This window comes from Melospiza melodia, chromosome 19 (genome assembly GCF_035770615.1).
Source record: "Melospiza melodia melodia isolate bMelMel2 chromosome 19, bMelMel2.pri, whole genome shotgun sequence".
Taxonomy (NCBI): domain Eukaryota; kingdom Metazoa; phylum Chordata; class Aves; order Passeriformes; family Passerellidae; genus Melospiza; species Melospiza melodia.
The window spans coordinates 11416806-11442541 of record NC_086212.1 but is presented as its reverse complement, the minus strand read 5'-3'; the positions used below and the strand labels follow the sequence as shown (position 1 = coordinate 11442541).

Sequence of the window (25736 nt, the reverse complement as noted above, 5' to 3'; positions counted from 1 at the left end):
GTTGGCGTACGCACTTGGCGCAGCGGGCGGCGCGGCCGAGGCGGCGGGAGCCGGGCGGCCGGGACCGCACCATGTGCGGGCGGCGGGGAGGCGGCGGCGCCTCCGATCCCGTTCCCTCCCCGAACCGGCGCCGCCGCCCCCGTCCCGCCGCCGCGGGGGCTCGGGGGGGCGCGGCGGGGGCGGTGCCCGGCGGCGCGGGGCGCGGCGCCCGCGGGTGCTCGCGGGGCGCAGATCGTACCATCTGCGGGCGCCCCCCTGGCCGTGCACTGCGGAGAATCCTCGCACGGCAATAGCAGCCAGATAATAACAATATTATTAGAGCCTGGAACCGATATATTATAGACACATAAAAATCCCCCACCATGTCGGTTGCCTTTGCTTCTGCTCGCCCAAGAGGCAAAGGGGAGGTCACCCAGCAAACTATCCAGAAGGTAAAAGAGCATGCTTTTATACAGACAATTTTAGACATTTATTCTGCCCATGCTCCTGCAGCTGGAGGCTGATTTCTAGGGCGATCAGGAAAACTCGTGAATTTGCGAGGGCTGCAGAGATGGACAGCTGGAGAGAGAGAGGTGGGGGAAGGAGGAGGAGGAGGAGGAGGTGGAACAAAGCAAAGGTGTTCAGATCGCTGCAAAGAGAGCGAGAGAAGGACGTAGGGAATAAAATCGGGATGGCACGTTATCCCTGCTGCTCGCCAAGGGGAAACGCTGCCAAGCATACATTGGGAAACGGCAATAAAATCTGCAAATATGCAATTAATTTATGATGTATGTCAGCTTCTGGCCCCCAAAGAATCCAACCTAAAAAAATGAATTGAAATAAAATACTGAATTTGCAAGGGTTTTCTTTTGTATCTGGATGCAGAATTTTAATCTCTCAGAAGATAGAGGGAGCACCAGCCACTGGTCTTTTTCATAAACTATTATTATTATTATTGTGATGTGTTTATTGATGTTTAATGACAAACAAAGGTTTTGAAAGATTTCCTCTGGAGAGGAGATGCCCACATGGGTCTCATGTGGAGGCCAGCTCAGAGAAGTTATTGTTTGCTATTTCCCAGGACTGGCAGCACAAGCAGACCCTGGTACCCTTCTCCTGAGGAAGGTGACGGTCAGGAGCAGCAAGGCTGGAAATGCCAATACAGAATGTGATGTTTTTGCTGTCGCTGCTGTTTGTCAGGTGCATTTTGCTGTCACTTTGGCCGCTCAGGTGTGGTGGCAGCCAGGTGTGAGCTCTGTGAGGTCCCTTCACGGTGACCGGGGCAGGAGTGCCGCTGCCAGCACAGCAGTTACCCTGTCACCAGGGCTGGGCAGCCAAGCCGTGCTCTGCTGCCCCTTCGGGACTTCCAGGGCACAAAAACCCCCTCGGTGGCAGCAGAGCAGAGCTGAGGGCAGGACGCACTGCCCCCAGAGAGCCCAGAGAGATGACTTGCATCTCAGGAGGCTCTTTGGAAACATCCCATCTTGTGGAGCTCTCACAGCACGTGGTGTTGTGAACCAATTGTTGGAAATACTGAAATATTTCGGACTCGGTGAATAAGTTTTCCTCCAACCTCCAAATCAGTTGGAATGATTTTATAATTGAGTTGTTTGTAATTAAACCCACACCCACAGACAAAGGGCAAATAAAGTGTCTTCTGTTCGATTTTCAAGCCCTTTCCTTTCTGCATATTCATAAACTTCATGGAAGCTTCAAAATGTTCTTTCTTTAAAAATAGTGAGTGGAACCATTTCCCATCTCAGGTGCATCTGCTGGCAGGTGTCCTTGGGACTGTCCATCAGTGTTGGGCTGTTGGCAGTGATCTTCTCTCTGACAAACAGCAATGCTGAGGAAGAGACTTGCAGGCACAGGAACTGGATGGGATTTATAGTCAAGAATGGAAATGGAGCAGAGAGAGCAGGAGAAAAGCTAAACTCCAAAAGTCCTCATTAAAGTGAACTTTTGAGAACATGTACAAATTTCAATGAAAAATATTGTTCTTATTTGCATTCATATTACATAAGCAGCTTATTTTTATTTATTAACTCAATTTTAATAGCCTTTCAAAGCTGTTCCTATCCCAGCATCAAATACTCCTAAAATAGATTTCACACAGAGGAAGTCAGAGCAATAGAGTAGTGCTGGTAGCTCCTCTAAAATAGTTCATCAAAGAGCATTTCCAGGGCAGTGAAATTCAGTTCTGAGCCAGAAATGGTTCTTTCCTCAAGAGCTCTCCTGCCCTGATGGCACAGTGGTTCAAAAGCTCAATCTTGCAAGCACTTGATAGCAGTGGTACCTACAAGCTCCGTTATGCCAGAGGCAAATCTAAATTTCTACATGCTGGTATTATTTTTTATTCATTCACCTGGAGAAAGTGTGCTGCATTCACAAGAAATCTGGAGGAAAGAGACAAACTAATGTATCTGAAATTTCAGAACAAATCAAAGGGTATTTTAAGCTTTTAATCATATTATGAGCTCATTAAATAAAAGTCAGGACATATTGGGATATAATTCTCTTAAGCATGGTTTCAGTAGCTGCAGTGATGCAAATTTTATACTTCTTCAGGTTCAGCTGTCAGCATGCTCAAGGAAAAGGAGTAGGTTTAATTGTTTGAAAGTTTGTTTCCTGCTTAAAAGTAGGCATGTTAGTGATACCTGACTTTTGGAAAGGGTTGGGTGATGCTTTGGGATGAGGCAGAGATAACTCACAGTGAAAGTGTTTTCCTTCTTCAATATCAGAATTTATCTGCCATTTAAGGAACGAGCTAAGTGCATGAATTCTTGTATGGGGATTTCAAGTAACCACTTTAAAGATAACTGTTTATAAGTGAATCAACCGTGTGGCTCAGTAAAGTCATGTGGAGGTAATTTACAACAGCCAAAGCAACAAAACTGCACAAAACATCCAAGGAGGGTGGAGAATCACAAATTACAGGACTTCTATACCATTCTCATAGTAACATGTTCTGGTCCTCTTTCTTTTATGCAGATGCTAGATGAAAATCACCACCTAATACAATGTATTATGGATTATCAGAGCAAGGGGAAAACTGCAGAATGTACTCAGTGAGTATTACAGAGTGGGGAGTTTGTTAGAAATGTTTCCTGAAGGCTGACTCTTGCCTTTGCTCAGTGGCACAGCTGCTGGTTTGCTCTTGGAAACACTCCTGTTCCTTTCTAGGAGCTTTTCCAGTTCACGGAGAACTGTGAAGAAGCAGAAATGGTTCTGCTGGTGCTTGCTTGAGTAAACACTCCAGTTAGAGCACTCTTGAGAAAATTCATGTTCTTCTCAGCTTGCTGGCAGGGAAAACAGGTTTTAGCCTTTGGAGTTGTGGAATTTCATTTCTATCAGAGCCCTTGTTAGACAGAGAAGGGAGAAGTGTCTGATTGTTGGAGCAGCTGACTGGCTATCAGTGCTCAAAGATGGAGTCCCAGCTGCACAGTTCAAAGTGCTTTCAAAGGAGGGTGCATTTTGTGTCTCTCTTCCCCAAGTTTATCCTTTTGAAGTTTATCCTTTTATAAAAGAGGTGTTGAGCACAGTGATCCTTGATGGGAAACATGACAGCACAGACACAGGTCATTGCTACTGCTGTTTATTAGGACAGATTAAAAATGGGTTAAGGTAATTTAACCATTTGTGAATAGAGAAAAAAAAGATAAATACCTGGAATTTTGTGTATTGTTAACCCTTTCCAAATGAGCTTTACTCCTTGTTCTGTAGATACCAACAAATCTTGCACAGAAACCTGGTTTACTTGGCAACAATAGCAGACTCTAACCAGAATATGCAGTCCTTGCTTCCTGCTGTAAGTACCAGTACAATTACTGTAACTAATAATTAGTTATTCGTATAACTAATATCATAGTTATTTCCCTCAGATACATCAGCTATGCCAGAGGGAAATGTTCTTTGATTCTGTCACTGATCACTGTAAATGAACTGTTTTTTTAGTATTTTTCCAGCTGAAAGTTTTGAAGTGGCCAAGTAGACCACCAATCAAAAGTTACTTCTACTGCATTTAAATTATGTTTTATGAGACATTTGTGTTAATCTCTGTCCCATAACTCAAGGGTTGTGATGCAGTTGTGCGGATCTGAACAGCTCCATTTGTTCCAGATTCAATATTCTTACCTGTTCCTATTCTATTCTTTACTTGAGGGAAAAAATGCTGCTGATTTGCATCAAAAATCTAATTCAACACTCGGGCATCGGTTTGTCTTTACACATGTTGTTATTCTTGCTCAGTGGATTGGTTTGGGAAGTACCACACACAACACAAGCTGCAGCATAGCTTGGCAAAGGTCAATCTGTCACCACGCTCCTGTGTTGTCTTTGCTGATGCATTCCCCGCAGTGGTTGTGTTTGGAAACCCATGTGAGTGCAGGGGAACGAGCACGGGAGCCACGCTCTGTGACAAACACAGTAATTTCAGGCCCATCACTGTGCTGCTGCCTGTCAGCTGCTCTGTCACGCTCAATGCCATTCACACAGAGGAGTCAAACCGAGAAAGATTTACCCAAAAAATCGAAGCAAACACGCACTTAACCCAGGCAGTTTTTAGTCATAGCCAGGCTAATTTAAGGGGGCTGCTATTTTTCTAATTCAAAACCTAACCAAAAAAAAAAAAAATTTTGCTTTTTTCCTCCCTGTTTGTTTCGCAGCCACCAACGCAGAACATCAACCTGGGCCCGGGAGGGATGAGTCAGAGCGCGTCCAACCAATCCCTCCACTCGCAGAGCAACCTCAGCGACGCCATCGGCAGCGGCCTGCCTCCCTCCTCCCTCATGCAGAGCCAGATCAGCAATGGTGAGCCCCGCTCCCCTTTGTGCTGCTTCGCTGTTGCCCGGCAACAAAATCATTAATGCGGAATATCCTCGGGGAGCTGGGAGAGACCTCTCCTAACTCACCGTTCAGGCGTGTGGGGGTTCCAGGCTCGTGCCGGAATCACCGCAAAATGGCCACGGGCAGGGGTGAGGTTGGTTTCTGCAGAGTGCGTGAAGATGCATCCAAGTTTTTAGTGAGAAAAAGTGATGTGTTGCAGTATTTCTGTCATGGAAGTGGCAGGGTTGGCCAGGGTAAAATGGAATTGCTTGCGTGACTAACCACACAACCAAGCCTCCAGACTGCAAAGACCTTCCAGGATCCATTTCTCCTTACAAATCATTTGGTGTTGCACCAGTCTTTGTCCTCTACAGAAGGTTGTACTACACAGGCAAAGAATTTGCACAGACATTTCATATTAATAAGATAATATGATCTGTTTGGTTTTGTTCATGCGACTAAGCTAATTAAAAAACAATTTTTAATATGTGCATTTTATATTATGAATAATCTGTTTGTGTTGTAGGTCATAGTTATTCAGTCAGTTGTTTCTGTGGGTGTCTCCCAGAGTAACAGAGAGCAAAACCAGTTTCTATAAATAGAAATATCTGATTGTAAAATCACAGACCTTGGCAGGGGGACTCAAGAGCAGACACAAGCCATGAAATTACTTCTGAGTTTTTGAAAATCCCTTTGTGGTCAAGCCTATTGTACCTTTTACACGATTGGATAAGGGACCTGTAAAGTGAACTTACTACATTTTTCAGGGCCTTTGTTTTGAAAGATTTAATACTGAGTATGAGTAATATATTATGTCAGTCAAAACATTGTTTTGTGTTGTTAAGAATAGAAATTTTCAGTGCTACTGTTGTTGGTTTTCTGATTTGCTCCCCAGCCTCCTCCAGATCTCTGGAGTAATTGCTGCTGATTGAAGGAACCAGACTGGAAGCCATGAGAACTGGACTCATCCACATATTTTCCCTTACAATCACAAATTAGCCAACCCTTTTTTTTTTCTTATTTTAAAGAGGGCCAAGAATCTCTAATTTTTCCCATGCAAATAAGGGAAGGTTTACCAACACTTGCTTCACTCCACCTCTCACTCAAGGCAACCCTATCTCCATTCACACACTGTGTGGCCTTGTGTTGCACCAGGATCAGCTTTACAACTTAAACAAACCAGAGAAAAACACAGAGATAATTTTCTCTAGCAGCATTTTGACCCAGCTCCACTGATTTCAGAAGTGTCTCTCTTTATCTCTTGTTGAAACTGCTGCTTGCATCTCTTCATCAGAGGAAAACATCATAATTTACAGCAAATGTTCTAATTTTGATGTCTATGAAAACCATTAAGGTTAAATAATGAGGTTTGTACTAAATGAGTTAGATGATTTTCAGAGACTGCAGATACACTCAATAACCCTGAATTAAAATATCATTATTTAGACATTGCAACACAATTCTGCCTCTTCTAAGGATTCTGCATTCTACCTAAATTAATTGAGACTGACAACAATAGGGCTGAATTTAGATAGACAACAATATGCACCATCACAGCTTGGATAGTAACAATCTACAGTGAAAACAACTTTGTAAAACTCATTCATAAAACTATTTCCACCAATAAACAACAAATAAGAACCCTATTTTCCCCAATATTAGCTACCCAACTGCAACAGAATTCTGAAAAATAAGCACATTGCCAGAAAAGCAGGATGATACAAATCCAGGATATATCTGGAGCAGACTGATGGTTACATCCTGATGTTGGAAAGGGAGGAACAACTGGGATTGTAATGGTGAATTGGAAAATTTCTCTTCCTCTTCCTGAGATACTTCCTGAGGTACTTTTAGTCAAACTTCAGGAAAGGGGGAGATAGGCTTGTTCTCTGAGCAGAGGCTGCATTGGTACTTCAGAAGCCCCAGCTAAGAAGGTGAGCTGGTTATAGAGGAACTGTATAGTTATAGATAGTTATATATACCAGTTATATAGTACTAGTTATATATAGTTATATCCACTATATAGGAAAAGTGGATGCAGCAATGTGCAAAGTGTCTCTCAGGCACTGCTGTGCATTCCCATTGTCACTGCCTGTGTGAAGGGGGAAAAGGAATCAGCTGGAGGACAAGAGGAAGGAAAGGGCAAATTTCCAAAGGCTGGGATGTTCCCAGAGTCCGTGTATTTTCTGAAGAACCTGAAATTACTGGCATTTTTTAATTCTGCTGCCTGCAGGGAAGTGGTTGTAGGGCATTGCTGCTGGTTTTGTTCTTCCCATCTGCAAGCCTGTACAGCCTGGATTTGGCTGCCAGGAAGAAGAGGTTTGCTTTAACTGTGCAGCAGGCACTTTTAATTTGTCTGTTATAATAGGGAGTGCTAATAATGAAGATTTTGGTTTTTTGTTTTGCCTTATCATAAGGTATTTCAGAAGGGCCTCATGCTCACTGTGCTTTGCCAATAACAGCTGAGATTTTCCTGTTGCTCTCTCTAATGTTTGTAGGTCCTAACCACGTGTCTATGCAGCAGTCAGGCCAGAACACCATGCCCACGACCTCTCTGAGCATGACAGTGAGCAGCCACGGGACTGGCCCTGGCTACAGCCACACAGTGCCTGCCTCTCAGAACGTGCCCATGCAGGGCCAGGGCTCCATCGGCAATTACGTCTCCCGGACAAACATCAACATGCAGTCCAACCCAGGTAACCCCTCTGCCTGCTCCTGGGCCGCCCTGGCTTCCCTCTGACCTCAGAGGGTTTGCCACACATCACTCTGTTCTGTAAATACTTCCTGTAGACAGCTGCAAACGCACCTGAGGGACAGAGAGCTTTCAGACATCTCTGAATTTCCAGGTGTCAGGTGCCAGTGTAATTCAGAGCAGTTTAACACTTGCTTTAACTTTGGCTGACTCCCCACGGTTAGGGCTGAGCTGGGGAAAAGAGGGTCAGGTAGAGGTGCAGCAGCATTGTCTGATAGCCCTGGCAGCAAATCCCACAGCCATGGGAGGGATCTGAGCAGCACCTTTGAGCACAAAGAACCTGCCAGGGTGTAACACATTCACTGTTTGTACATTACTAGTTCATTTCGTTATTTTATTGGTACTTCACATTGTTTGCAGGGCATTAAGAGACTAGCAGACAACTCAAAAAAAAGTTTTCTAGTTGAATCATATTGAATGGGATGTCTGATGCTTTAGAATTCTTTACAGCAGCATGACATTTAGGAATCAAATAAATCCTAGTGTATCAGTTTACCTAAACTCTATAATCATCAGGTGTATGAGAAGAAGGAAGCAGAAGAAATAATACATTAGAAAAGAAATGCAGCAATGAAATAGTCAGGAGGTAGACAGGAACAAACATCATTTCTTGTTTCTTCCTTTAACCCTACTGCAATAAGGTTTACATTCTTTTAAGTAAGCTAATAATAATCAAGGGCTGGGTGTATTTTTAAACATCTGCTGAAGCAAATGGCAAGAACTGACCATGTAATAAGAGCCCTTCTGGATTCCAGTGCAGAAGAGTAGAATAAATCCAGTAGGAAAACATCTCCCCCTGTGGAAAATTCACAGAATTATCAGGATGCATGTTAGCTGAAGGTTTTAGCTTGCTTCTAAAGAGACTAGGAGAGAACTGCCCCATGTTCATCTTTGGAAAACAATCTTTTCCATGTCCATTGTAGTCTCCATGATGCACCAGCAAGCAGCAACGTCACATTACAACTCAGCACAAGGAGGGAGCCAGCACTACCAGGGACAATCCTCCATTGCCATGATGAGCCAGAGCAACCAAGGCAACAGCATGATGGGGCAGCGACCCATGGGCCCTTACAGAGCTTCACAGCAAGGTAAAACTGCAATCAGATTATTGATAGAACTCTCATTGCTCTGATGACACTCAGTCTGTCACATTTACAAGCAGAGAATCCCAGCCAGGAGCACAGGAAATCCTGAATGGTGCAAGTATCATGACAATGAGATGAACTTGAATCTATTTTCAAGATTCATCTCTTTAATTATTTTGGGTGTTTAGAAAAATAATTCTGTCTAAAAGGGATCATAAATCTCTAAAGAAAAGATAAACAATTTGATATACAGCTCATTCAAGGCACTGGGAACCTATTCAATTCTTTCTCATGGTGCTGGATCAGCCCTAACATGGCACAGTTAGCAAGGAGCACATTTCTGGATAGAAGATACATTTTGCCAGCAATTAGAATGAAAAATTAGGCCAAGGAAAGGAAAACACCAGAGGATAACTACCATGCTCTAAGACGTCTCTGGATAAAGTTCTAAGAGGTAATAAAGCTGCTACACTGATTCGAAAATAAACTGAATTTTGCTAAGAAACAAATTAATGTATTAATGAAAATATATTTAATTCTGACTGTGCTCTTGAGCATGGAATCCATTCCTGTGCTTTCTTTCTAATAACTCAGATTAGTAGATGAAATGCAGCCCTTACTTTCAGTGTTGCTGCAGAAGTGAGGCATTGTAGGATGTGTTACTGACTGTTGTGAGATTTCAATTTCAACCATCTTTGTCTGAAAATACAAATTTATTTCCTTTTTCTAGTGAGAAAAACATCTTTATAACTGCTCTCAATTGTTTGCTTTTCCAGACATAAACTTTGTTTTCTTAAAAAAAAAAAAAATTAGAGAAGAGAAACTCATCCCTTAGGAGTGCACAGGCTCAGTCTGCCTTGTCTTGTGCCTTGCAGGTTCCTCGCAGCAGTACATGGGTCAGGAGGAATATTACAGTGAGCAGTACAGCCATGGCCAAGGCTCATCAGAACCTATGAATCAGCAATACTATCCAGATGGTAATTCCTCTGTGCTGGGCTCACTGTGATGCTGCTCAAGTGCAGAGCACCACGACTGCCACGTCCAAGGGCATGGCAAAGCTATTGGGCTTCATTTCCAGTTTCAGTGCTGGAAAATGAGAATCCCAGGGGATGAGAGCCTGGTACAAAACATGCACATCAGTGCACACTGCTATATAAACTGCTCCAGTTTATAAAAGCCCAGTTTGGATTAGTAAACACAAGAGTTCTATCTGTTGGTGTGACTTTCCTTGCCTCGTATTTGATAGTCTCCCTAAGGAGTCTGTATTTGCTCTTAGCCTCATCTTGGTGCATAAGCAGCTTCATAAAATATATTAAATATACATTCAACACTGTGTCTATGGTTCCATTAAGAAGGTATTTGACAAATCCTTGTGACTCCTTGCAGGACATGGTGATTATGCCTATCAGCAGTCATCCTACACTGAACAGAGCTACGACCGGTCCTTTGACGACTCTACACAACACTACTATGAAGGAGGTAGGAAAACACAGCAAAATCTTAACAGTAGATTCAATATATTATTGAGATATCTGAACTCTAAATTAACTGGTACTATTAACTGAATTATGATGAAGCAAGGTGCATTTAGGAGAAGCGATGTCTCCTATAGAGCCTCTGTTCATTTTGTTGTTTCAGGATACAGCAAATGGAATTTCCTTCATAGGTATTTAAAAAAATACCAGTAACAACTAGATAAGTGGTCTTTCTGGGATAAATGAATAAACATCATTATCTAGAAGAAAATAAAATGAGAGGGCTTCTTGAGAAAGCAGCTATTTACCCTGGCAGACTTATCCTCGTGACGTTTTCTTCTGAAGCCCTTCTGAGATAAAAAAATTCCTTTGAGGAACAGGTTGTTTGTTTCTTTGTTTAGTGATGTGTATAAATAAGTAACTCACCTATTCAAAAGAATTAAAAATCACTGGAGAAAAAAAACATCTTGCTTGGCAAAATCCAGCCATCTGTTTCTAAGAAAAGTATTTGTGTATGAGTTCTAGACCGAGGCTCCTTACACCTTTGTTTTCTTCATCATCCACATGTACAGTGAAATATCTGCCTCATCTCTGACCAAACAATTCCAATATTTCCCTCTCCAGGAAATTCTCAGTACAGCCAGCAGCAGGCAGGATATCAACAGGGAGCTGCACAACAGCAAACATATTCCCAGCAGCAATACCCAAATCAACAGAGCTACCCAGGACAACAGCAAGGATATGGTAAGAAAACTTTCAGTCAAATGTTTGCAGTGTTTCACTCTGATGCCTCCATTCCTAAGCTAAAATAGGCTGTAAACTATTTCCTTGATTAACCTTGGATTAACAAGGTACCAAAATTAGCCAAAGATCTAGTAAAGGGATTCTGGGCAGTAACATACATAAGTGTAGCACTGCACTCCATCCTGAATCCCTCTCTCTTTTGATAGAAGTTAGAAAATACACGTTTTCTTCATGTTGACTTTGTGTTAAACATCATCAGGAGGTCACTGCCTGGGTTCCCAGGCCTCCTACACACCTAGTCCTTCTGAACTGACATGACAAAGAACATCAGCAGTCCAGAGGATCACTCCTCTGCTGCTTATGGTGGCACAGCCAGATTAGAGAGGAATTTAAACATGCAGTTGTTACTAAAATAAAGGCCAGGTAATTTGCACAGAGATCATAACTGAGCTGTGCCAATACAGATTTCAAAGAGGCTTCACTTAGAAGTATTATGACATTTCTTGAGCAAAGTTTAAAATCTGAAGTTTACACTGCTGCAACTACATCATTATTACTATTAACACCTCCTAGTGTAAACCTAGAGGGGAGGTCTGGGCAGAACTTACTCACAGTTCTTACTCACATAGATTACTTTGTTAGCATCATATTTTAGATTGTGTTAGCTCTTAAAAACTCCAGCAAATCAAGGCTGTAATAGATTTTACTGCCTGTAATGGATTTTACTGTCTTCTCAGGTCCTGCACAAGGAGCCTCTTCACAGTATTCCAGCTACCAACAGGGACAGGGGCAGCAATATGGAAGTTACAGAGCTTCCCAAACAGGCCCATCCGCTCAGCAACAGAGGCCTTATGGCTATGAGCAGGTAAATTCTCTAAATCTCTGCTCTGAAAGAGCAGATCTGGCTGTTAGCTCTGTCTATAAATCTGTCTGGTAATTTGGTGCAGGTATATGGGTGATACTTCAGTAGGTCTTGTAAAATTCACAGACCAAAAGAAATTGCCTAACTTGCAGTAAGCCCCCAATATATTATCCTTCAACATTTCTATTTCTTCTTTTTTTTTTTTTACAGGGACAATATGGAAATTACCAGCAATAAAAGAACACAGTGCTGTGTCAGATTCCTATCAATAGTATCTCAATCTTTTGAACTGGATGTACAGGCAGTTTTGACTAATTGTAATATGTTGGTTACCCCTTAGCACAAAGCAGCGTCTGTATGTGAACAGTGTTCATTTCATGCTGGTTATGAAGCAGTGCACTACTGGTAACAAGACAATGCTTTAATGGTTTGATATTTGGTGCTGTGTATAGTACTGTATGTTGATACAACACAGAAGTTTTCCATTTTACCCTCTCTTGTCCCATTCTTGATGTTTCTGAATAGCTTTAGGATCATTAGATCACAGTTGTGCCCCGTTCTGGGAAACAGCCTGGTTGTTCTGCAGTCTGGCCCAATGCAAAGCCCATCAGTCACATCTCAGTCCAGGGAAGTTCCCTGTGGTAAGTTATTGATCTCTTTTAAACTGGATGCATTGAAGATTACCTGCCAGCCTCCAAAATCCATGGCTCTTCAGTTTACTTCTGCAGAACAAGGGGATGGATACATTCCTTATGAAATGTCAGTTCTATGCTGTATGACAAAAAATAACTGCAACTTCTGTAATACCTACCCAAATCCTATAATTCAGTAATCTGCAAAAGTCCACATTTCTGTTGTGTTGGTACAGAAAGAGGATCCAAACCTATGATCATAGAAATGTTAATAAATAGAGGCACCTTTTGTATGTCCATGAAAACAAAGTTTTTTCTGTCATGGAAAGAAAACCAGAAGGGAGCTCTGAGACCTGCACTGTCAGCCTGCTCGACATCAATATTGCTTCATATCGTGCTTAGCTGAGAAAAACACCTGGCAGAAGTCCCACCTTGAATATCCTACTCCAAATTTTATAACTTGCATATACATTTTTGTGCCAAATTTTGCAAGCAGGTGGCTGGCATCCTTCTTTATTCTGATTCTTGTGCTGCCCTTGCTCAGATTCCCCAGCAAGCATTATAACCATAAATATTGTCAAATTTGGTGGTCTGTTGTTCTCACAGCTCATCATCACTTTTATTTTCCTATTGTAGCTTGACAGAAAAATAGTTCAGAGGTAAAAGAAAAAAAAGCATTATTATTGCAGACAAGCAATTAAATTCAGCTTTAATTGTGAGACACTTGTGCATATAGAGAGAGGAGCTATTAATGGGGTCAACCAGTGAGAGAATACCTATAGAGGGAGAATTTAGAGAGAAAAACTAGTGGTATGTAAAAATCAGAATGAACAATGTAAGTCTCTTCTATTCAATTTTATATGTTCTTATAAAGTCTTGGGGGGTGAAAAAAAGGGCACTTTTAAAGTGCTTATATAAGTGTTAAACAAAATACTGTGTCCAAATTTCTCTGAAGCAAAAAATTGGGGTGGCTGTGTAGCCCACAAACATTTTTTGATATGAGATTAACTGCAAATTTACAAAAGTAAATACACTGTGTAGGATTTTCTCCTTTTCTTTGTCTGACTGGTGTTATTTATGAGATTTCAAGTACTTTATATTTTGAAAAACAAAGACCACAAGGAAAACACATCTCTCAATTCATTACTTTTTTTTCCTTTAGAAGAAAATCTTTAACTGGACAACTAGGAAGTTTACTGTTAAATGTTGTCCAAGCACTGTCCTTCTTATGTTAATAATTTCAACTACTGGTAAAATAGAAGACTTTTTTTTTTCAGTCAGTCCTCATTTCTCTCATCTTTCCTGCTGGTGTTTTCATACAAATAAGTACTCTCAAATAGCAAGGACCAGAAAGGAAGTAAGATTGTTTTCTTTATAATAATTACTATTACAGGTAGCCAGAAGAATGCAATATTGCTCTTTGCCAGTTTGGGAATACGCCTTTTATGTGGTTTTTGAAAGTGCTGAAATGCTTTTGAGAGAATATGAACAACACTTAAACTGAAACAGCAACATTACATCAATCTGAAATGTCTTACATTAAGAACTTCGTGAATGTTGTGTATATAATGTATTTGAAAGAGCACTTTGAAAATAGTTTGTACATTTATTTCCTAATTTATACATGATTTTTGGTGTTAATATTTCTAATTGTTAATAACAAAACGTTTATTTAATGTGTCATCCATTTTTATGTATCAATGTGGAAACAAAGTGATGCCAGCATTTTGACTTCTTCCATGAATTGTATCATTTTCTGTTTTGTAATACAGAATGCTTGAAAATGGTTTAGTTTAAATATTATCTGAAAGTGGATTTGGTGGTACTTTCCTTGTGGCCGATGGAATGGGTAGCACAGGTTACCCTTTCCTTGGAGATGCTGATGGGGAGAGCTGGCCATGCCCCAGCACAGAAATCCCCGGGTGCTGGGCTGATCCCGGCGTGGGCAGCAAGGAGGGAGAATTCTGCTCCTCCATAAGGGCATGGACCTGCTGGAGAGGACCCAGACTGATCAGAGAGATGGAGCAGCTCTGCCACGAGGAAAGGCTGAGAGAATCGCGATTGCTTAGGGGGAACTTCGGGGTGCCTTCATTGCAGCCTTCCCGTGCCTGAAGGGAGCTGTGAGAAAGACGGAAAGAGACTATTTATAACGGGCTGGAGTGACAAGACAAGGGGAAATGGCTTCAAGCTGGCAGAGGGCAGGGTTAGATGGGGTTTGAGGGCAGGGTTAGATGGGGTTTGAGGGCAGGGTTAGATGGGGTTTGAGGAGGATGCTCGGTACTGCGAGGGGCGGGAGGCCCTGACACAGGGTGCCCAGAGAAGCTGTGGCTGCTCCAGCCCTGGAAGCGCTCAAGGCCAGGCTGGAGGGGTTTGGTACAAGCTGGGATAGTGGAAGGGGGAACGAGATGATCTTTAAAGTCCCTTCCAACCCAATCCATTCTGGATTCTGTGCCTCGCGGCTTCCCTCAGCCCTCACGGGCCGGGGCGGGGCTGAGGCCGGGCCGGGGCGGGGCTGAGGCGGGTCGGGGCTGCCGGGGGCGCGGCTTCGCCGCAGCGGCTGCGCCCGGGAGGCCGAGGCGGGGCTGTGCCTGTCCCTCCATGGCGGTGCTGTGTGGGGCCGGGCTGGGCACCTCCCTCAGGCGCTGCGGGGCCGGGGGGAGCGGCCGCAGCCCCTGGAAGCCGCTGCTGGTGCTGCTCCGCCCGCCCTCTTTCTCCACGGGCTGCCCCCGGTGCGCCAAGGACAGGCGGCTGAGGCAGAAGAGAGCCATTTCCGAGCGGCAGCTGGTGAGTGCTGGGCTCTCCGCGGGTTCGGGGTGCCTCCCGCCGCTGGCCCTGCTGGAGTGAGGAAATACTGGCTAAAATATAATTGACTTACAGAATAGTGAGGAAATGAGTCGGCCCCGCGATATTCTCGGTGCTCACAGTGATCGTAGTAGCGGTTCTCTTCCCCTTTGGCCTCCTTGGGCGGGAAGTATCCATAAGTATCCATAAGTCTAGAAGGTAAAAAGGTTTTTAAAGCTAAAGGTCTAAAAGGGTGTTTTAGCTTTAAATCTAAAATATTGTTTTGTTTCTCACTGGTTTTTTAGTCTTGCGGTGTAGTCACTGCCAAACAAGCATCACTTTATGTCAGAGAAACTTCAGGGTCCTAGAAATTATTCTTCATCTTATTTTTATATTTACACATCTCTGAAAAATCTTATTTTTTAATGAACCATAAATCACTCCCCATTAAAAGCTATAGTTTAATCTTTCGCCGTGTGGTGGTGCCAAATACTTTCTAAAAGAGGCTTTTTAGTAGTAGTATAAATTTGCTTATCAAAAGTTCAAGTGAGAGGTTTTTTTTCAGTTGTTTATCTTTGGTATCATAACATTAATAAGACTTTTTCTCCCTCACGTACTATTTGTCCGTTTATTTAAAGTGACCCTTAAAGCCCATTCTCATTATTGAGTCCCTTAGTAACTGAGAGAATTAGAAAGTTCCCATGATCACAGTCATGCTTTCTCTTTTCATCCCTCTGTGTAAACAATTCCACCTGTCAATGAATGTACTTCCCTAATATTTTCCCTTGGGAATTTCAGCCTCTTTTCTGGAGATAGATGAAGTTATATTAACATAGCATAGCCTAAGGCATTTGCTTTTTGAAAAGTTCTTAAAAACACTTGAAAGATGAGGTCTGATTTTCTTTATTATTACACTCAGTAGACTGAATTTAGTTGATCTGTGAATGCCAAGAGTTCTGGTTCAGAGTTCTGCTTTCTTTTTTTTTTTTTTTACTGTTGGATGAAATTCATCATGGCTAAAAATAGCAGGTCTGGCTAATAGCTAAAACTTCTTGGAAGCTGAGTCTGATAAATTGTATTTAAAGGTAGCAACCCCCCACCCTTGTTGCAGACACGTTATTTCGTGGATCAGCGGAAAGTGCGCGTGGTTGGAGGACAAGGAGGAGACGGGGGCCAGTCCTTCCACAGTGAGCCCAGAAAAGTGTTTGGAGGTCCTGATGGTGGGAATGGAGGTGATGGGGGTCATGTCATTTTTAAAGGTAAACCTCACTGAATTTGTTCAGTTCTGTGCTGTTGTCTTCTTGCTTAACATCCCACCCCAGCAAAAACAGCCCTGCATGGATGGTAAATGGCAAAAAGGTTAAAATGGTTATTTCTGTATAAAATGTCTTTGCTTTTGAAGTTTTGTCCTGAGCTGTGATAAGGAAGACATAAATGATACTGACAGCCTTAGAAAGAATTTTGAAAATTGAGGTATTTTGCAGATACTTTAGTGAGTGGTGCCTGTGTTATGTTAAGATCTGATTAAATTTTCCTCTTAAGATGAATAAAGCTGCTTCTGCCACCACTGTGCTGTAAAATCTAATCTAGCAAATTAATTTTGGTTTGGAATGACCACATTAATAAACCTAAGCAGCTAAGTACAGACAGTTAAACTTCGTCACAACTTAGATTGATGTTAGCCTTCCCTGATATCTTATTGTTGAGACAGTAAATAAAACATAGGGACAATAAATAGTAAATAGGAATGTGCACTCATGCAATATTCAAAAAGGGGAAGAACAGTCATGAATTGTCTTTTCCGTGCCTGTTTTACTAAAGCAGTGTGTTCAAAATGTATGTATTTTGCTTTTCAGCTGACCAGCAGATGAAATCCCTTGCTTCAGTGTTCCGCTTCTATCAGGGCTTCCACGGAGAGAGAGGAGGAAGCAAAAACTGTTATGGAGCTAACGGTGCACACATGTATGTTAAAGTAAGTGTTGTGGGGTAGCTTGGTACACAGCTGATTTTCAGTCTGGAGAACCTTATTGTGTGCAAATCTCTTGTGTGATGGAGGGTGAATGTCTGACGGTGCTGTTTGAGTTCAGAAAGTGAGTTTCATGAAAGACAATTCTCTTTCTGGGCTCCTCACCTTGAGAATATGTAGGAGTGATTTTCAGCAAATCTGAAATCAGCTGGTGGAAGATCTGCTGCAGGCTTTGAGCTTCGCTGTGATGCTTGCACCTCTTCCCTTTGAGGTCCCTGTTGGTACTTTGGTGAAGGAGGATGGTGAAGTTGTGGCTGACCTCACCCAGCATGGAGAGGAGTACATTGCAGCTCATGGAGGAGCTGGAGGGAGAGGGAATCGCTTCTTTCTGTCCAACGAAAACCGCGCTCCGAAATTATTCACTCCAGGAGAGCCCGGTCAGGAGAGGGTCCTTCATCTGGAGCTCAAGACAACAGCTCATGCAGGACTGGTGAGTTTCTGTTGGTTCAGCTTCCACTTGACTGACTGAAGAAATAATGTGAGAGAACATTTTCTTGGCCCCTGGCTTGCTTGTTTGGAGACACAGCTCGATGCTTTCTTGCTGTTACTTGGTAGAAGGGTGTCCAAAGTGGTTCACAGAGCTGTCACTCTCATGCTACTTGGTGTTGTCCCACTTCTGCTAAAATCCCTACTGTACATAGAGAAACAAGATTCATTAGTGGTTACTGATGATGTACAGCAGCTTTGTCTGCTGGTTCTGCACATGAACACTACAGTATAGAGAATTCTTTTAAATTGGTTTATTTTCTTGGTTTGTTTTTTTTTCCCCTATATTATAAAGTTCAAATCATCTGTTTCATCCCTGTCTTTATCTTTTTGCAGATCTTAAACATTTGACTTTGTTAGTGACAGGTTTATCATCCTCTGAAATGAAAAATCCTCGACTTTGAGCTTAAGCTATTTTTGTATTTGAGTATGGAAATATTCTAACACCAGCTGGCAAACCTGTGAAAGTTATGCTTTGCTGCAAAATGTTCTTGATGTAGTCCAACAACTGCAGAATAACTGTCTGGTCTAGTAGAATTTTGCAGATTTGTTACAGATTGAGACATTTGTGTGTTTGTATTCCAGGTGGGCTTTCCCAATGCTGGCAAATCCTCACTTTTGAGAGCCATCTCCCAGGCAAAGCCAGCTGTGGCTGCCTACCCATTCACAACCCTGAACCCCCACGTTGGCATTGTCCACTATCAAGACTATGAACAAGTGGCAGGTAAGAGTTTGAAGTTTGTTGTGTGTACCTTGAATAGCAATTTGTGTCACCTTTGTAAATGCTTTAAAATGCTGCAGAAATAGATTCAGGAGTTCTGTAGTGTTCTTGCTAGTTCTAAAGAACTTCAAGAAAACTGTACTGAAAGCCCATTTCACGTTCACTTGTAGTGCCAAACTGTCAATCTGTATTTTGTGTGCACTGGAGTAATCTAAATTTAGGTGTTTTAAAAGATAACAGCAGCAAACTTAGCATGAGTTGTGCTTTAATACTGAGGCACTGAAACATAACTCTAAAAGTACTGTCACTGGCTAGTAAAAGACTGGGGGGGATTTTTGAGGGTTTTTTATTGCATCTGCTGGATTCACTGTGAAATTTCCCTTGCAGTTGCTGACATTCCTGGCCTGATCAGAGGTGCTCACCAGAACCGTGGGCTGGGCACGGCCTTCCTGAAGCACATCGAGCGCTGCCGCTTCCTGCTGTACGTGCTGGACCTCTCTGTGCCCCAGCCCTGGAGCCAGCTGCAGGACTTGAAATATGAACTGGAAGCATATGAAAAAGGCTTGTCTGACAGGCCTTGTGTTGTGGTTGGGAATAAGGTTGACCTTGCTCAGTCCAGGATCAATCTGGCACTCCTCAGGGAGCAGGTAGCTGAGAGGGTCATTGCAGTGTCTGCTCTGACAGGAGAGAACTTGGAGGAGCTGCTGTTGCATCTGAGAGAACTCTATGACACTTATGTGAAAGCAGAACAGTCACAAGGACAAAGCCCAGTCAAGTGGTAGAAGCCACAAGTGCTGTGAACTGTGCTGGAAGGAGAACAAAGTTAAAATAGCAGTTTGATTTGAGTGCCTCTCTGTGACTGGGGCTTCCTGTGGGTTGTTTTTGTTGTTTATATGGAAGGGCACAGCATGGGGATTTGTTCTGGACTGCTGCTTTGGAAAGATTGTTTTGTTTGTTTGTTCACCTTTGAGGTGTCTCTGAAGTTTTACAACACAGCTTGAGAATTGTAATCATGGTAGGAGTTGAACTGGAAGCTTGGCTCTTGTTTGGCATACTAGGAATGAAGAGATTGCTGTCTAGTAAAAATGACTGAAATTCAGGATCTGTAGGAGATGTTGGCTTATTTTATGAAGTGTACTGAAGTCACTTTCTCAATTTTCACAAATCAAAAGTTCTAAAATAAAATCAGGTGGTCCCATGTTATATGTTTTTATATGATGGCAAGTTTCAGTCATGTCTTAAAACTTTTCTCCTGTTGTGGTGTGGATTTTTCTCCTCAGAGGGAGGCACAGCTCAGTAATGAGCATGAAAAAAACTGCAATTAATGATGGAAATTATTTTCTCATTAATATAAATAATTTACTATATTTAAATGCTGGCAGCAGCTAAGTAGCTAAATAAACTGGCCAGGGACCAACCATTTGAGACTCACATCTCAGTTCTCCCATGTAGGAATCTCAGGCAGTGTTCTGAGAAATCCTAGGCTTAGATACATAAAATAAAATAAACATTTAGTTCTTTGTGTGTACGTGTCCCCTTTTATTTTCAACTGTATCATTTTATGGACTGTGTTCTTAAACTTTAGGAATTCAGGAATCTTAATTTAGAACAGTGATCTTTGCCCTCTCCTCATACTGAAAGAAGAGCTGCTTCTATATACTCTGGTCATATTTTCTGTAAAAGATTATTATCTTAATAATGGAAAGTCAAAATTCATCAAAACATATAATTAAACTTTTTCATAAGGGACCTGAACAGGCTTGTGGGGTGCTGAGACACAACACTGTCAGAAATAGAGGAAATTACTGAGTGGATATGAAAAACACTAAGCTGTAGCCTCTAACCACTTTTTGTAATACACCACAGTGAAGGTGATAATTCTCTCTGCTTATTTTTCTGCACATTTTTGATTTCATCCCTGGCAGTCTGATGCTTCTGTGTGGAACATCCTTAAAAGCAGGTTTTTAATTCTGAAAAAGTACAGGTCAGCTTGGAAGCCTGAATTGATTAATAAATTATGGCCAACCCAGTAGTTACCTCTCCTAAATTCACATTCTGAGTATTTCTACTTGTTGTCAGGTGTGGGGAGTAATCTCTGCATTATAAGCAGTGATGTTGGTATAAATAGGATCAGGAAAAATTCAAAACTAATATTAAATCCTAAAGTCTCTCCTGTGTTTTGCTTCATCCCTGGGATTTACTGAGTTGAATTAAATAGAAGTTAATATTCAGTTCTGTTCTTCTGTTTGGCTTTGTGCAGCATTTTTAGGCTTCACTGCTGTTCTTCCTGCTATTACTACATGCTTTTCAACCACTTTTAATAAAACCTGGGGAAGGTTGCCTGAACATCAAAGCTGGTGCAGCTTCTTAGCAGATTATTTAATACCCACAGAGGCTTTTCACTCTCTCTGGTTGGGTTTGAGAATGCCAAGGGCTGCTCCAAAAGCCTCAGGACTTGAGTGTGACAGTGGTCACAAGGGTTGCAGGATGAAGAGAGAGGCGAGAATGTTGACCTCATGTTCAGAAGGCTTGGTTTATTATTTTATCATATATATTGCATTATGACTATACTAAAAAGAATAGAAGGAAAAGCTCTCAGAAGGCTAGCTAAGCTAAGATTAGAAAAGAAAGAATGACAAAGGTCTGTGTCTCAGCAGAGAGAGACCCAGTGGTCAGTAAATCCAAACATCCACCCGAGACCAATCACCGATGCACCTGCTGCACTCCACAGCAGCAGATAACCATTGTTTACACTTTGTTGCTGAAACTTCTCAGCTTCAGCAGGAAAAATCCTAACGAAAGGATTTTAAGGGAAAGATGTCTGTGACACTTGAGGAGCTCCCAGCCTTCCTTCAGTGCTCAGGTGTCCCAGTCCCTGCAGGGAGGGCAGTGTTGTTGCTGCTGTGTGAGAAGCACTGCAGGTTTCCTGACACCTCCGGGAATGTGCCATAGATCCTGCTCTGGGCTCTTTGTTCTGCTGAGGTGACAGCACCAAGCTCCCAAGCCGTGTTCCTAACAGGCTTCAAAGAGGCTTTGCAGCCTCAGGTACTCCCTCAAAAGTGCCAAATAGCTCCAGCTTTGTTGTTGGAACAGCTCTTTGGAGAAGCTTGGACTTCCTGTAGTCTTTAACCACTTAAATCACGTTTCTCCAGGGTGCTCCTTCACAGTTAGCATGAAGATCTCTTGGGTCTCATTGTAGTGGAGCTCAGGACTGAGGAGGAACCTCTGGTTCTGCTGGAAATAAAGTATTTGCAAAGGAAATGCATTTTGCCTATTAAAACAGAGAGGGAAAAAATATTAGTTTAATGGTGAATTGTTTTGGGGAGCTGCTGTGTGCTATAGGATGTCTTTCCACTTTTTTTTTGGCACGGGCTGGGCTGGGTGGGCTTGTTTTGATTTAGTTTTTGGCGGTTTTCTTCCGCACGATTCCCTTTTGCTTTCCTTTGCTGAACCCTTTGATGGTGACTTTGCTCCTTAAGCTGGCCAGAGGAGAGAGATATGGTAGATTTTATTTCTCATTCTGACAATAAGCCATGGGAATTTAATGTGAATTGAAGTGCAGTCAATTCTATTTCCTGGAGAAGCCTGAACCATAATTTTGTTTAGCACTTTACAATTCTAGTACTCTTTTGTATTTTTTCAGTACACAATTACAACATTATTTCAGTGCTAATTGTAGGGGGGTTATATTTATTTTATTTTATTTATTTTCCGCTTTGTAAGTCCTTGGAAAATAGAAGTGGTATCAATTGCCTGGAAAAAGAAAATCAAATGCTAATGTAAAAGCAAGCATTAGAAAGGACTACACTTTTAAACATGTGGATACTGAGGACTCATTGCATTACATTAACTAAAGCCTTGAATCTGTGTGTTTAAGCATGAGATGTTTTGCAATCTACTTTACTTACTGTTTCCTAAAGCACTTAACTAATTTTTATTTTTTTTTTACATTAGGGAAGGATCTTCCATTATTGTCTGAGTCCTTATTAAGTGTCTTCATAGTAGATTTGTGGAAAGTGAATAAGTACTCTTGACTTGAACATGCTGAACAACCTGTTACCTGTTCATTAATTCAAATCAAAGACTGACAGGAGTGGCTGTGAACCAGAGATGCTCGTGCACATGGGGTGGGATCTGGTCATAGTTTGTACAAGCTGCTGGACACGGATCCACCATCCAACTGCTTTTCTGTCCTGTCCTCCATGGGTTTCCAACAAAACTCTCCAACACCTGCACTGGCAGTGCACTGTTGTGGAAAAGGCTTTGGTGAGAATTGAAACAACCCCCTGACACTGCTAAGCTTCATCCCAAGGTCACTGTGTGCCTGGCCTTTGAAGAACAATTCTGTTTTCTGCTAGTCTTCCATGCTGCAGGTCCTAGTGCCATTCTCCAGCAACAAATTTTTGTTTTTTTCAAATAAGGATTAAATGTGCCTGCACTGCAGAAGTTTGGAAAGACTGCAGTTATTGCTTGGAGGGGAGTATTATTATTTGGAGGGGAGGTTAAATTTGTATGCCAATAACGATAAAAGATGATTTTGCAACTCTTGATAACAGAACAAAGCTCCCTTCAGGCTGCACTCTTGATTTTTCTCTGAGCAGTTCTGAAATTAATCATGTGGTGTGTGCCCATTTTTCTGAGTCATAATACCTAGCTGGTGGAAGGACAAAGGCAGGGAGATTTTCATCAACCTTGTTTTAATGTTGAGATTATGTTTGTCCTTCGTTTCCCCACTGAGAGTAATTTTTCATCTCCTCTTTTCTGATTGAAATAGAATTGTCCAAGGAGGCTTTAACAGCATCTGATTTGTCATCCATAGGGTTTGGGGTTTTTTTCTCTGCCCTTGTGTGTATAAAATATAGCCCTGACTCCTTGAACTGTGCATTCCTTACTCAGCTCTCTTCTTTGCATGTTGCTATATTCTGCCATCAAGGTGAGGACGTGTATTTGTGTATTTTATAGACATTTCCTGGCTGATGAGTGAGAAGACAAATCATACTACAAATCCGTATGATTATGGTTTAATAACTCACTCGTGTCTGCACGCTCCATTTCATTAAGGCTGTGGTTGGTTACTTTGTTACCATCCATTTTATTCTGGTAACATTCAATTAATGTAATTGGAGTGAGTGGCATAATGCAGAGGTGTCCTGGGCTCAGTTTGGTGGGCTTTTAACCTGGCTGTAGCACTGCAGCAAACTCAGATGCTGTTATTTTATGTCATGATGAGTACAAGACACAAAACATCCTTGTGCTATTCACATATGCTGAAAATGTTTTATACAGACACAACCACCTTTTAAAGTGCAGGTTTAGAAATACACTTTAGATCCAGACATATTAAGACTGATTGAAAAGCTGAAAATGAACTGCTGAACAAATTATCTTTTGTTATTCAAATCCTATGTGGGGCCTTTTTGTCTTTGTAACTTGAGAAATCGATAGGCAATTAATGTGCTGGTAACAGTCAATATTTTAGAAAGCATCTGATGGTTTGGGATCAATTTTTGCGTATGGAAAAGCTTTATCATGGTTTAAAGATTTCTCATTTGAATCTTGGCATTTGGGCTCTTGGTGCTGAATTACCTTTGAGACTGGAACATCATTATTTCCCAAAGACTTGTGAATCCCCACCCAGTGCTTCCTTTGTGCACACACTAATCAGCCACTGTCAGAAGTTACTATTCCCTCTCTAAATCCAGATAAATTAATCTCCCCCTAAAAGTGGAAAATGCTTAGGACAAAAAAATATTTGCATGAGGCAATGTAATTGCTAAAACACTGGTTGTCAAGAAGACATCTGTGATATTACAGATGAAGTATCCCTATTTTGATTATCTTATTCATGAAATCATACTGGTTTGTGGCTCTTCATTTCCTGTTGTTTTCCTCTCTTATAAATCAGGATGATGACTTTGGGCAGCCAGAGTACTTTGTCCAGACAGGACTCACATTTATCACAATGTCCTGGTTTGACAAGGAAGAGTGAGTTTTGGGGAGTTTTAGTCAAACCAATGAGTGGTCAGATTTGAATATTGGCACCTGGTGTGGGCACTGAAGACAGGGATGCACCTCAGAACACAGGGGGTTAAAAGCAGAGCACTCCCAGGGGAATTCTCTTTGGTTCTGGTTGGGTGAAGAGGTCTGAGGAGGAGAGGGAAGCCATGTGGTCTGGGCTGGAGCTTTAGGTTTGCTGATAGACGAAATTAGACGTTGAAAGATGAAGGAAACAATGGGGAAGAGAAGTGCCTAAATTCAGTAAGAATTAGCAATTAAAAGGGACAGCTGTACATTAGAGGGAAATCTTTGGTATCAGGTGTATTGGGAAGTCTGAACCTCTCAAGTGCCTCAGCCAATGGGGAAAGAGAGAAGGGAAATTGGGATAAAAAGGGAGGCTGTGTCCTCCAAAAATCTGAGAGATCCCAGGGGAACGCCCCATGGCCTCTCCCTTTATTCGAATAAAGCCAGAAAAGACTCCTCTGTCTCCTTTTTGGACAGAAACCTCTGGTGTTTGCAGATTAATTTTCCTAACAAATCGATATTTTCTTACTGCATGACTTTACAAAATGTTTCTTCTCTTCACTTACCCACCCCCATAGCAGACATGTAATGGAAGTTTAATGCAGTGGTGCAAACGGGCAATTACTGGGATGCTGAGGTCTATCTAAAAAAACCCCAAATCTGATGACATTAAAAACTCCAGAGCCAGGGGTTGTGGGTTTGAATTGTGCCCCACTGTGCTATGGGTTGGGTGCCATATTAGCTGTGCTTGTGCCCCTTCTATCTATAGGCTGAAAAAATGTATTTTATTTTGACGAGTTAACACAGCTCTGTTTCTAAATCAACCAAAATTTTCCAGCTTCATTAACTAATTTATGGCCATTAGGAAAATGGTTTTGATGGATGAAAATTTCATGGGTTTGAATTTTTTTTTCCAATTACTGTACCTTATGTTTCTGAGTGATTTTTAAATCTGATTTCAGTGGTAGAAACTGAATCACGAAAGGCTGAGGTCCAATCTTAGCCAGGCTTGGAAAAGCCTATATCCCACTGAATTATAAGCATTTTGAATTAAAATATCTGTCTGGATTTGGACCCTAGCAACTTGCAGAGTCACAGAGAAATTCTGTGGCAAAACAGATGACCTGGGATTTGGGAAATAATCCTCCAGTATCCACTTTACCCTCTTCATGGAACTGCAGTCCATGGCAGTGCTCAGGAGCTTTAGGAGAGCTCACTCACACAACTCTTATTTGTTTTATAAAGCATTCAGAAATTCTTTCACAGTAGATAAAACTTAATCTGTAGATGGATAACAATTGCCATGTGAAACATGTACAATTTACTAACTGGTGCTGCTAATTGATAT

The 25736-nt window shown here is 41.9% G+C and overlaps 2 protein-coding genes across 2 annotated transcripts; both read left to right on the top strand.

Moving 5' to 3' along the window:
• Positions 1–236: 236 nt before the first annotated feature.
• On the top strand, positions 237–14156 carry SS18L1 (SS18L1 subunit of BAF chromatin remodeling complex). Its single transcript, XM_063172545.1, has 11 exons — positions 237–431; positions 2971–3047; positions 3703–3787; positions 4644–4788; positions 7302–7499; positions 8479–8643; positions 9516–9617; positions 10027–10119; positions 10740–10859; positions 11597–11724; positions 11932–14156. Exons 1-11 carry the CDS (start codon positions 363–365, stop codon positions 11956–11958), a joined length of 1209 nt encoding a protein of 402 aa, XP_063028615.1. The 5' UTR covers positions 237–362; the 3' UTR covers positions 11959–14156.
• A 778-nt stretch (positions 14157–14934) lies between these two features.
• Positions 14935–19891, top strand: MTG2 (mitochondrial ribosome associated GTPase 2). Its single transcript, XM_063172544.1, has 6 exons — positions 14935–15137; positions 16246–16393; positions 16991–17106; positions 17372–17590; positions 18232–18370; positions 18755–19891. Exons 1-6 carry the CDS (start codon positions 14952–14954, stop codon positions 19147–19149), a joined length of 1203 nt encoding a protein of 400 aa, XP_063028614.1. The 5' UTR covers positions 14935–14951; the 3' UTR covers positions 19150–19891.
• Positions 19892–25736: the final 5845 nt, after the last annotated feature.

Excerpts from the sequence above, each read along its gene's own strand:
- MTG2 (XM_063172544.1), top strand. The coding sequence starts at position 14,952 with ATGGCGGTGCTGTGTGGGGCCGGGCTGGGCACCTCCCTCAGGCGCTGC. Across the intron at positions 16,394-16,990 it reads GGGTCATGTCATTTTTAAAG|CTGACCAGCAGATGAAATCC; the intron begins GTAAACCTCACT and ends TTTGCTTTTCAG. Across the intron at positions 18,371-18,754 it reads AGACTATGAACAAGTGGCAG|TTGCTGACATTCCTGGCCTG; the intron begins GTAAGAGTTTGA and ends TTTCCCTTGCAG.
- SS18L1 (XM_063172545.1), top strand. The coding sequence starts at position 363 with ATGTCGGTTGCCTTTGCTTCTGCTCGCCCAAGAGGCAAAGGGGAGGTC. Across the intron at positions 3,048-3,702 it reads AAAACTGCAGAATGTACTCA|ATACCAACAAATCTTGCACA; the intron begins GTGAGTATTACA and ends CTTGTTCTGTAG. Across the intron at positions 10,120-10,739 it reads ACAACACTACTATGAAGGAG|GAAATTCTCAGTACAGCCAG; the intron begins GTAGGAAAACAC and ends TTCCCTCTCCAG.